This window comes from Dendropsophus ebraccatus, chromosome 12, assembly GCF_027789765.1.
Source record: "Dendropsophus ebraccatus isolate aDenEbr1 chromosome 12, aDenEbr1.pat, whole genome shotgun sequence".
NCBI lineage: Eukaryota > Metazoa > Chordata > Amphibia > Anura > Hylidae > Dendropsophus > Dendropsophus ebraccatus.
The window spans coordinates 78202555-78214298 of record NC_091465.1 but is presented as its reverse complement, the minus strand read 5'-3'; the positions used below and the strand labels follow the sequence as shown (position 1 = coordinate 78214298).

At 44.2% G+C, this 11744-nt stretch overlaps 1 protein-coding gene across 1 annotated transcript; it reads right to left on the bottom strand.

Moving 5' to 3' along the window:
* Positions 1-423: 423 nt before the first annotated feature.
* LOC138768797 (maternal B9.10 protein-like) lies at positions 424-11321 on the bottom strand. The gene is made up of 5 exons (XM_069946752.1): positions 11158-11321; positions 1619-1826; positions 1180-1314; positions 819-1095; positions 424-534 (listed from the first exon to the last, which is right to left on the bottom strand). The coding sequence occupies exons 1-5, from the start codon at positions 11171-11173 to the stop codon at positions 424-426; spliced, it is 747 nt and encodes a 248-aa protein (XP_069802853.1). The 5' UTR covers positions 11174-11321.
* Between the last annotated feature and the right edge of the window lie 423 nt (positions 11322-11744).

The window sequence follows — 11744 nt, the reverse complement described above, 5'->3', positions numbered from 1 at the left end:
CCAGCAGTTTTATCCGTGCACATAAGTGATTATTTATGCATAAGAGGGATAATGGTAAGTCACATATATGTCTATTATGTATTTTCCACATGTAGATTCAGGACCTTGGAAGAGTCTGCTTAAAGACCCATTATAGACAGACAAAGGAATAGATATTGATATTTATCTATATCACACACACGTTATTTTGGGTGTATCAGCCATTCTGAGGTATTACTGAACATGACTCAGCAGAGAAAATCGGAATGATAGATCAGGTCCATCGGTCCCCTCATATACATGAATAAATCACACAACAGCAAATTTATTCCAAGATCTTTATTACAATATGAAGATTACAAAAAAAGACACTAACATCTGTGTACTTTAAAATATATTATATATCCTCTAGCAATCCCCCGCATCAACATCCCAAGGTGATTTCTACATCCAAATATCCTGGTGCGGGTTAGAAATTAAACTCTGGTAGAACTGGGAGGCTCTCCATGGCGGGATCCAGAGAGGGGATGGGGTTCTGAACACAGCTGTAGATGTCTGAAAAGAGAAGAGAAATGAGGGTTAGTAAAAAGTCATAAAATTATCAATAAAATAATTGTCCTGTAGTTAGGAGTTACAGAAATACATGTAAATGGGTTTTTTTTCAGTCACTGAAATGAATACAATGAATCTGCCCTATGTGAATACAGCTGTGGGGCACTTGGCATAGCTGTAGTGGCTCCTTAGCATTGTCCGTATAGGCTGGAATTACACCTGCAGTGACCAATGACATAGATGACTATAATGTGGTCTCCACCATCAGAATGTAAAGGATTTCTTACCTTATTTACTGCTGCGTTACCCCAGATTTGCTCCTCAATGGGAGGGGTAGTAATTCCCTCACTGCCGGCATCTATCCCGCTGTCACTGTCATCGCCATTGAGGCTTGGAGATGACGGGACAGATGAGCTCCATGTGGAGGAGTCTTCATCCGGTGTAGGTGTGGACCGGTTGGAGGAGGGTTGTTGCCGTTCTACAGATAGTCCTGAAGGCTCTGGAACGCGTACGGTTCTTGGGTCGAAGCTGGCCACTGTGTACGGATGATTCTCATCACTCAACCTGTCAGTAAGATACAGTTATTAGTCCTGGAAATCATCAAACACCAACCCAACCCTGAGTATTACACACAGAGACCATACTCACCGGCAGGACACCTCATAAGGGTCGATCCATAGGCTCATTGTTTTGGGTAGAGACAGGTCATTGTATTTCAGGCCACTGAGGGCACAGGCCTGCAAAATACTATCATCCCTGTTTTCTCTGTCCACCATAATACACCTGAAAGGCAACAATGAGACATTAGGTCCAATAGAGAAAAGATGCTAATGGAATATTTCTAGTGATGGTACAATTGCGAAAGTTTAGGAATTGTCAATGGACCAATAAAAATGACGCTTATCGAACATACAAGATAAAGACTTTCTGGAGATACCAATGGAACAATATGGAAGTTTCTGCAGATGGTAATAGTCTTAATTTGGGAGTTTTGATTTACTAACGTTAGTAGACAAGTATAGGATTTGGGAGAAGCAGATGGACCAGAAGCCCAGATATAATCCCATAAAAAGACTTGATAAGTTACCTGTAGGCATTGCCTTTCATTGGCTTTTCGGGGTACCAGTGACCTGTATATTTTTTGCTAAGTATCTCAACCAGTTTGTAGCCAAACAAATCAACCACGGACGGATCCAGTTTCTGGAATCTGTTGGCGAGCGTCTTGATGTAATTTACTCCGGCCACCAGTTCCTCCCTCATCTCCACTGGCAAATAAGGGAATCCGGCCATTCTATCTGGGGAAGAAACAAACAAATGTCATTCCTTGTAGCTGTGCCCAATATTGCCCATCAGTGTTGTGGACATCTACCTACAGTATGAGAGAGGGTACATATGTGGTATCTTGGAGGGTAGTTTTATCTAAAACCGGGAATGGGCCCAAGACAAAAGAGCAAATCCTGATAGTTTCCCTCTGTGTTGGTTCTATTCCAAGTTTTTGCTATAAATAATGAATACTATGTGTGAGCAGGTAGAAGGGATGTCTATGGTGGTAGTACCACTTTTAGGCTATGTTCCCACTCAGTATTTGCAACCAAAACCAGGAGTGGATTGAAAACACAGAAAGGCTATGTTTACACACTGTTGAAATTGAGTGGATGACCGCCATTTAATGGCAAATAATTACTGTTATTTCAGAACAACGGCCATTATTGGCCCATAATGTCACTAAATTTCAACAGTGTGTGAACAAAGCAAGTCTGTGTTTTATCCCACTCCTGGTTTTGGTTTGGAGCAACATACTATGTGGGAACATAGCCTAGGGCTGTACTCACCCATTGAATTTCGGTCAGTATTTGTTAGTACTTTTAACCAAAACCAGTGGAACCAGAGAAAAACTATACTGGAAAGATTTGCACTCTTGTTTTCTACCGACTCCTTATTTTGGTTAAAAATAATTACCAAATTTTGGCTAAAATACTGACCAAAGTATTATGGGGGAGATTTATCAAACTGGTGTAGAGTAGAATTGGCTCAGTTGCCCCTAGCAACCAATCAGATTCCACCTTTCATTTTCAAAAAAGTCTGTGAGGAATGAAAGGTGGAATCTGATTGGTTGCTAGGGGCAACTGAGCCAGTTTCCCTTTACACCATGTTTAATAAATCTCCCCTTATGTGTACACCCAACCTAAAGGCATTGTAAGGAAAAAGAAGGACCCCAGACCAGCATATCATATATAGTAGTAAATGCCAGGAGTGAAGCTTTAGGATTGTCAATGCATTATAAACCAACGGCAAAAAGGGGCGGGGGGGGGGGGGGGGGGGAGGGATAAAATGTGAAAAGGAGTATGTAATGGGAATCACTATAGCTATATACTCATATAGCACTATATACTGTACCTCTCAGATCAATTATCAGGGCTGTATACAAGAACATTTTATAATATAAAGTACATTATCAGACACATAATTAGATTGTATCTACTGATGCTGCGTTTACACGGAAAGATTATTGTGCGAATTTGCACAATAACGATCAGATTTGAACGATAATCGTACGTTTAAACGCAGCGAACGATCAAACGGCGAGCGAGAAATCGTTCATTTTGATCTTACAACGTTCTTAAATCGTCATAGGCTTAAGCGATCGCAAAACAATTTTTCCGTACGATATATCGTTCCGTCTAAAAAAAAAAAAATCGTTACTTCAAAATCGTTCATCGTACGATCGGGCCAATTTATCGCTACGTGTAAACCCAGCATAAATACTAAAAATAAAAATAACTTTCTATTGCAGCCTACAGCGAGGTGACTGGACACTTACCTTACAGGTGATGGATGAGATGAAGCTCTGGAAGATGTGAAGGTGCAGGGTCTGTACCAGGACAGTGTATGGGCACAGACATGACCCTGGTATATATATCTGTGGAGGGTCCGGCGGTCCTGTGATTAGCTCCTTCACCATTGTATATATCCAATAGTGTTAATCTGATTTACATAACACAAGTCTATTCAATAGAGATTAACTGCAACCAAAACATCAGGGTTTCCCTCCATGGTATTCTCGTGTTCCCTCTAAAACAGTATCACCTGTCTAGTATCACATAATTAGATATAGATGTCTTTTGACTAAACTACTTACTTACCTCCATGTCTGTCTGTCTCATATCTTAAAATGGCTGCAACACAATCATCTATCCATCTATTCTCTCTCTTACATATATATTCCATGTATACAGCAACTTTCTACAGTGATAATACTATCTACTCTCTATTAGATCTCCAGAAAAGGGTTAAAGGTGAAAAAAAAATGTAGATTCCTATTAACTAAAAGGGAAGCTAACAAGTCACTGTAGTGGATATGTCCCCTACATAGTCCTACATAGATCCCACCTGCTCCCTGAACACCTCAGTGATATGTATCCCATTAATGGTGCGTTTACACGGGCAGATTTATCTGACAGATTTTTTAAGCCAAAGCCAGGAACAGACTATAAACAGGGAACAGGTCATAAAGACTGAGATTTCTCCTCTTTTCAAATCCATTCCTGGCTTTGGCTTCCAGAATCCGTCAGATAAATCTGCCTGTGTAAACGAACCATATCTAAGATTCATCAGACTCCCTTTGTAAATCACTGTGTTCTTAAGGCCCTATTACATGAAACAATGGCCCTATTTGGCCAATTATGGCCGATAATCGCTTTGTGTAATAGGCGGCAACGATCAGCCAACATGCACGATCTGCTGCTGTCACACTGTGCAATAGGAGCAGCAGCAGCAGACCACCGCTATGTACTATGGGCTCCCTGGACGCTCTAAAGATCGTCCGTGGAGCCCCCCTGCTCACCCCTTATACTTAACACTCACAGTCGGCTCGTGTAATAGCGCTGTCAGTGAGCGGGGAACGAGGAGCAACCGGGCGCTGATCTGACCGGTTGGGGCTTTCTTGCTTCTCTGAGTCGGCCTGTGTAATAGGGGCTTAACTCTGTAATAAGCCAGCAACCTATATGAATCAGGTCAATAAACCCTGACAAATAATACGTATGGCGATAAGAATACATATTTCTCTGTAATAAGAGACACCCAGTTATCCATTACTATAATTTAGTTGACTCCATTAATTATTAGGATAGGTTGATAGATACAAACTATAGATAGAGATATATAGGAGATAGATGGTAGAACTCCATATCCAGAATAGATAGGTAGATATATGATATGTGTTATAATGTAAGGCCTCTTTCACATGTCTGTAGTTCTGTCCACAGTTGCGGATCTGTAGTTTTGGAAAGAACATAAGACCAATACATTTCAATGGCCCCATTCATAAGTCCATATGCGGCTGTGATCCGCAAAAATAGGACAGGTCCTAGTGTGGATGTGAAATTGTGGTACGGATCACTACTCATGTGTGAATAAAGCCTTAGGCTGCGTTTACATTTCTGTAATATATGGTCCGTAAACTGACTGTATATCACGAACTGAACGCTTACGGAATTTCCGGCATCATAATTTATTTAGATGCCAGGAGCTCTAAAACAGTTAGCGTTTTGTGTTGCTGTATTGACATTTGCTGCTAAACTGACACGTCTAAGAACTTCAGCTATTACGGAGCTCCCGGCATCCTAATAAATTAGAATGCCGGATATTCCATAAGCGTTCAGTCCATGATATACAGGTAGCTTATGGACCTTATATCACAGATGTGTGAGTGTGACCTAATGGTCCTTTTACACAGAACGACTGATTTTTGCACGATAACTGTCGAATTCGAACAATAATCGTACATGTAAACGCAGCGAACGATCAAACGATGAGCAAAAAAACGTTCATTTTGATCTTTCAACATGTTCAAATCATCATTGGTCGTTCGCAAAAAATTCGCAGATTGTTCAGTGTAAACAGTCTTTCAGCGAATTCACCTATGTGTGAGATAGGTTTAAACGATCGCAAAACAATCGCATAGTGAATTTTCCGTACGATGTATCGTTCCGTCTAAACGCTGATCATATAAAAAAAAATATTGTTCATTCAAAATCGTTAATCGTGCGAATTATCGCTTTGTGTAAAAGTACCATTACTCTATAATCGTTAATTAAAAGAAACAAAGAAGTTATATAAATCCCCCTCGCCCTCTCCAGCAGATGGCCAGGTATTGGGGTCCGGGCAGCAAGGCTTCTGTTATTAGTTTAGTGACCCCATAGAACTAGGAGACATAATAGACTCTGTGGAGAGTTCACACCTGTCGGGCAGGATACCAGGAGCCAGGACACACATGGCATTTCATATGCAGATGGCAGGGCCCATACCGCCCCAGGAGCAATCATATAGAAAGTGTGAACAATTGTTGTGTAAAGTGACAGTATACAGCAGCATTTATTGTTATATAGATATACTGTATACATGGGTGGTGCACACAGATATAGCGGATAATGTGCCCCCTACTGTCACTGGTAGGGTCACTATAGAGGCCTGTGCTCATACACAACCACAGGAATATCCTGAATATAACTACAGATCATGGACAATCCAGTTATATCATATAGTAAAGCATTACTACTTTAAGCTTTAAGTCAGCATCCGGATGCTGAGACCCCCACCGATCACTAGAACGAAGGGGCAGACGCTCTCAGCAGTGAACGCTCTGCCCCTTCATCTCCGCTCTCACTGCTATTGTAGCAGTGTACGGAATTATAATGAAGTCTACGAAACTTCTGTCAGTTGAGTCTACCAGACGTTCATTAGGTTCCCCTTAGAATTTTGTCTTCTGCTACTTCAGCAGGGAGAGGGGGGGGGATGACGCGGCAGAGCGTGCGCTTATTCATTCTAGAAATCAGCAATTAATATACTTTAATGAATTAAAAATGTTATATAAATTAATAATTAAATAATTAAAATGTATGTAATATTGATACACATTATCCGTATAGATAGGATAGATGTAAGAAAGAAGACGATAAAGAGATGCGATATACATAGGCATTATCTAAATGGACGAATGGATAGATGATAGATAGATAATACATAGGAGAGAAAGAGGATAACAGATTGTTTTTTCTTGTGTATGTGTGACAATCTGGGGGTTACTCACTCCTGGGATCACCATCTCCCAGGTATGAGATGGTTGGCACACCCCACGGTGCTGTACGTTTCAAACTGCTTTGTTTTTTCATTAAAGGCCAAAACACATAGACAACACCGTGCACATAAACAAAATAAATCCTGGGCCATCTAGCCACTATCTGCACAATACACAGCTTCCCTTGATGTCCGTTTAGGGTGGGTTCACACTGAGGGATCCGGGCAGATAACCCGCTGCTTACATCTTTGCTCAAGCCATAGACTCTGTCCTATGGTCGGCGGATTCTGCCGTCTGCCGAAAGAATTGACAAGGGAGGGCGAAAGCGGGCATAGCATAGCAGCAGCCCGTACATGAAGGGGTGGGCAGCAAGGGGGTTAATAGTTCACATATGAGGAAAGGTACACGCGGGGAGCACGGGACAGGGAGTAGGTAACCAGGGATACGGGGGTAGGCCAATCGGGGGAGAGTTTTGGGAGTGGGTAGGCGTGATTTGGGGGGTCAGATATAAGGGGAAAGGGGGAGGGGCTTACCCACTTGCCCCTGTGTCCGGACCTGGAAGCGCCCGCCCGCCCGCCCTTGTTTTTTGGCCGGTGGGGGTTGGCTGTTTGTTATGCTACTTGTCGCGGCAGCTGGCGGAGGGGTGGTCGTGGATGGCACGGTGTGAGGAGGTGTTGGAAGTTTTAGTTAAAAGGTGGTAACCCCCTCTCCTTTATATCTTAAGGAGGTCGGGGACCTGGATGGTGGGTTACCGCTTAAGTGGTGTGCTCGGTGATTCCTTAAGAATCGGTGGAAGCAGTGTGGGCAGATTTGCCAGCCCCGAGTCGGCGCGGTGCGACGGGGGGGGATCTAATTTTACACTGCTGATGGGCCATCCATGACCTCCCTGTTTTAGGTATACTGGGGTGATATGCTGGTTATGTTTGGGGATGGTTGTCATATATATGGGATTGTTATATATATTTACTGTTATTTAATTTCAATAAAAGGCTGCTGTGGCCGTTAATATCCAACTTTAAGCAGGTGTTGTGTCTTTGATTCTAGGTAAAGGGGGGGAGTGGTTTTGGGGTTCGGGAAAGGTTACATACGCCCCCGTAGTATGCCATACCCCTAATCATGTCAAATCTTTGGGCGGATGGCAGAGTTCGCTCGACCATACAATGAAGTCTTTGGAATGGGTGGAGATGCACGCGGGCAAGCAGCAGAATCCGCGGTGGGTGATCCGCCCCGATTCCACAGTGTGAACTTTAAGGCCCTATTACACTAAACAATTATCATCAACCATCTGGTGTAATAGAAGACAACGATCAGCTGACATGAACAATGTCGGCCGATCGTTGTCTTTCAACATGTTGAAAGACAAACAACTAAGGGTGCGTGCACACTATGGAATTCCCGCGTGTGACCCGCAGCGGATTCCACCACTCGTACCTGCATCTCCGCCCATGCCATAGACACTATTCTATGCACAGGCGGATTCTGAATTTCACCCATGCATAGAATAGTGTCTATGGCACAGGCAGAGATGCACGCCGCCGGATGCGGGTACGAGTGACAGAGTCCGCCGCGGGTCATACGCGGGAATTCCATAGTGTGCACGCACCCCAAGATAGCAATGACCTGCTGCTGTCGCTCTATGGAATAGGAGCAGTGGCAGCAGACCGCTGCTATCTTCTATGGGCTGTCCAATCTAGCAATCACCCGGCTGCCCCCCTGGCTCATACCTGCTTGCTGCCGACGGATGTAATAGCCCCAGCAGCAAGCGGGGAACGAGCGAGTGCTGTTAGCGCTCGCTTGCTTCTCTCCATTGCCCCGTGTAAATGGGGCTTTAGAGCCCAACGCTCAACATCATCAATGGCAGATCATTGTCTCACCAGGTCCCCTTGGCTACAGCTCCCACAGGCCTGGGAAGTGCTGAGCCTCACTCAGTAGTATATAGTTTGATTGATACATTCAAGCTTTTATTGTAAAAAAAAAATAAAAAAAATAATATATTTATTGTGATTCAGCATCTATATGGATCAGAGTGTGGATGACACGGGCACGGCTTTTGTGCTCGTGTCATTCAAATCACATACTGAAACATTTTAACATCAAACATCAAAGTCCGGCCACAGCATCCATAAGCATTACAGAATTCGCCCTTTTTCACATACCGTAAGTGCTCGGCGAAGCCATTGCAGAGTCCCAATGGTAGTTATGACAAGTTAAAGACGATGTACCACCAGGTACATCCTCCTTAAGCTGAACCCACGGATCGAACGGCGCCGCCACGGGGAGGCTGGAGCCGCTGTCAGTTTTTCCCGTGCACGGTGCTGTTCTATGCACCGGAACCGGCCGGTGCTCAAGCACTGGAGGTAGGCCGGCCGGCCCGCCCCCAGTGGGAGGGAGTTCCCTCCCCTGTATGACGTGGCTCCCTAAGAAGCGTAAGATCCGTGGGTTCAGCTTAAGTGTACCTGGTGGTACATCCCCTTTAAGGCCTCATTGTGATCGCTCAAAATTGGCCAAACCCAAATGCTCGGTGTTAGACTCCCAGTGACTGGAGAAGGTGTTAATAGAGCTTCACCAGGTGTATTCCAGAGCCTCATTAGCTCTAAGGCTGGAGTGAACTACATGGACCAGGAGCTCCCCCTGAACCACAATCCGCACTCCAGAGACAAAGAACCACGCCTCTTTAAGCTACAGAATGCCTATTTAATCATATGAGGAAAAAAGGGAACAAAACAGATAGGTAGTAGATCATAGATAGATAGAAAAGAGAGACTGATGAGATGTAGGTATATAATAGATTCGGGCCCAAAAAAAAAAAAAACGCCAGAAAAAGCACAAATGCGGTGCATGGTGTTTTTCTCTTGCATTTGTGTTTTTTCTGGCATTTTTGACTGTGTGTGAATGATCTTTTTTGGGGTTTAAGTGTGACGTGAACTTTAAGTCTGCCATCACATGACTTAGCTGCTGGACCACAAAAGATGACAAAAATACCATGAAAAAACAAAAAACCAGGCAACCAGAACATTCTCATTGAAGTCTATAAGAGAAAAACTGCCACCATTTGGGGAAAAAAAAAGCCACAACCTTAGCATGATGTGTTTTGACAAAACTGCCACAAAGTCTCAAAAACACTAGAGAGGAGAGGAAAACGCCACCCCCAAAAAAATCACCACATGTGTAAGGCAGTTTATAAACTTCCATTTACTTCCAGCTAACATACGGCCACTGGCATTTAAAAAAACAAAAACAAAAAAAAACAAACAACAACGCACACCATGACGGTTTTGTTGGAGTTTTTGAGATTTTAAGGCAGTGTGAAGCCATCATTAGAGAAAGATTACAGTATAGACCAGAGGTCCCCAAACTATGGCCCGCGGGCCACATGCTGTCTCCTGAGGCCATTTATCTGGCCCCCGCCTCGGCGTGGCAGAAACTTCCTTCCCACCACATGGGACATGCTAAGGGGTGCCCAACAGCACCCAGCATCTCACCTGCCACATCAGCCTCTCTTCTGCAGAGGGATCCTCCAGCAGCAGGCTTAGTGATGACGTCATCGCGCCTGCTGGGGGATCCCTTCAGCGGTTGACAGGCTGGAGAGGAGCAGAAGAAGCCAGAAGAGAGGAAGGCCGGCTCCATGCCAGGATTAGGTGAGTATAATTGTTTCCAAACACAAGGCAACCTGGCACTGCCATCGCAGATGAGGCATGTGGTGTGAACTGCAGCCAGCCGACTCCACTCCCGGTGGTGTTCAATCATCCAGTCCCAGCAGATCCGATACAGTACACTTCACAAGTAAGTAGAAAGATGAGGCACTCACCAGTCCATAATTACCCAGAAGTTTATTTCATCATCTCACAGGACGCGGATGAATGAGTGAGCGAACGGGCGTCAGCCTGTTTCGCGTGCTGACGTGCACGCTTCCTCTTGGCATTAGTATTACACGTAGCAATGCACGTCCAACGGCCAAAGACGGCCCGTGTAATAGGACCTTAAAGGGGTAGTGCGGCGCTAAACAATTATTCACAAAATAACACACATTACAAAGTTATACAACTTTGTAATGAGTGTTATGTATGTGAATGGCCCCCTTCCCCGTGTCCCCCCACCCACGCTAGACCCGGAAGTGTTGGTGCATTATACTCACCGCATCTCGTGTCGACCCCAGTCCGCCATCTTGAGTCAATGACGTAGTCTTCGGGAGGTCGGCCGAACCGCCCCCTCCGTCCCACCTCTGCCGCGTCATAACTGTGCTCAGCCGCGATTGGCGGTGAGCCTATAAGAGGTACGGGCTCCACTTTGCAGTCTCTCACAGCATTTGTGCAGCACAAATGACAGATCATCTTCTGATGTGAAACAAATGGACAATAAGGATGATGATTGTGCCCTTCTACAGTGGGTCTAGAAGATTCGAGAACATTGGGTATAAGCTGGCCACTGTGTATGGTTGACTCTGTTCCCCCAACCTGTCCATAGATACATCAGTAAGATACAGGTATCAGTGCTGGAAATCATTAATCACCAACCCAACCCTGAGTATTACAGAAAGAGACGATACTCACCGGCAGGAAACGTCATAAGGGCCGATCCACAGGGTCATTGTTTTGGGTAGGACCAGTTCATGGTATTTTAGGGCACTGTGGGCACAAGCTGGTAAGATGCAGTCATCCCTATCATGTCTGCTTGAGAAAAGATGTCGATGAACCACAACTTTCTTGTAGGCATTTCCCTTCGGAGGCTTCTCGGTGTACCAGGGCCCTGTATATTTTTACAAATTATTTCTGCCACTTTGTAGCCAAACAAGTCACCCACAGTTTGATCCAGTTTCGGGAACCTGTTAGAAAGAGCCTTGATGTAATTCACGTTGGTCACCAGTTCCTCCCTCCCTCATCTCCACTGGAAAATCCAGTCATATTATCTGGGGAAGATACAAGGAAATCTTTTTTTTTTTTATGTCATGCTGTATAATATATGCAAAATTGGCGAATAATTGCAATAGGCAGGTTAGGGGCGGACATAGACTGCTGAGGGCCCCTGTGCAAAAAAAAAAAAAAAAAATTAAAACATTTTTAATAAATGCATGTGTTTTTTGGTTGAGCTTTATATACATGGTTTAGCAACATTCTTTATTAGGGTCTATTCACACCTA

What these genes read in the sequence shown, in the direction of transcription:
- LOC138768797 (XM_069946752.1), bottom strand. An exon ending in ATGAAAGGCAATGCCTACAG is followed by an intron (nt 1,315 to 1,618) that starts GTAACTTATCAA and finishes GTTGCCTTTCAG; the next exon opens with GTGTATTATGGTGGACAGAG. An exon ending in CCTTATGAGGTGTCCTGCCG is followed by an intron (nt 1,096 to 1,179) that starts GTGAGTATGGTC and finishes TCTTACTGACAG; the next exon opens with GTTGAGTGATGAGAATCATC.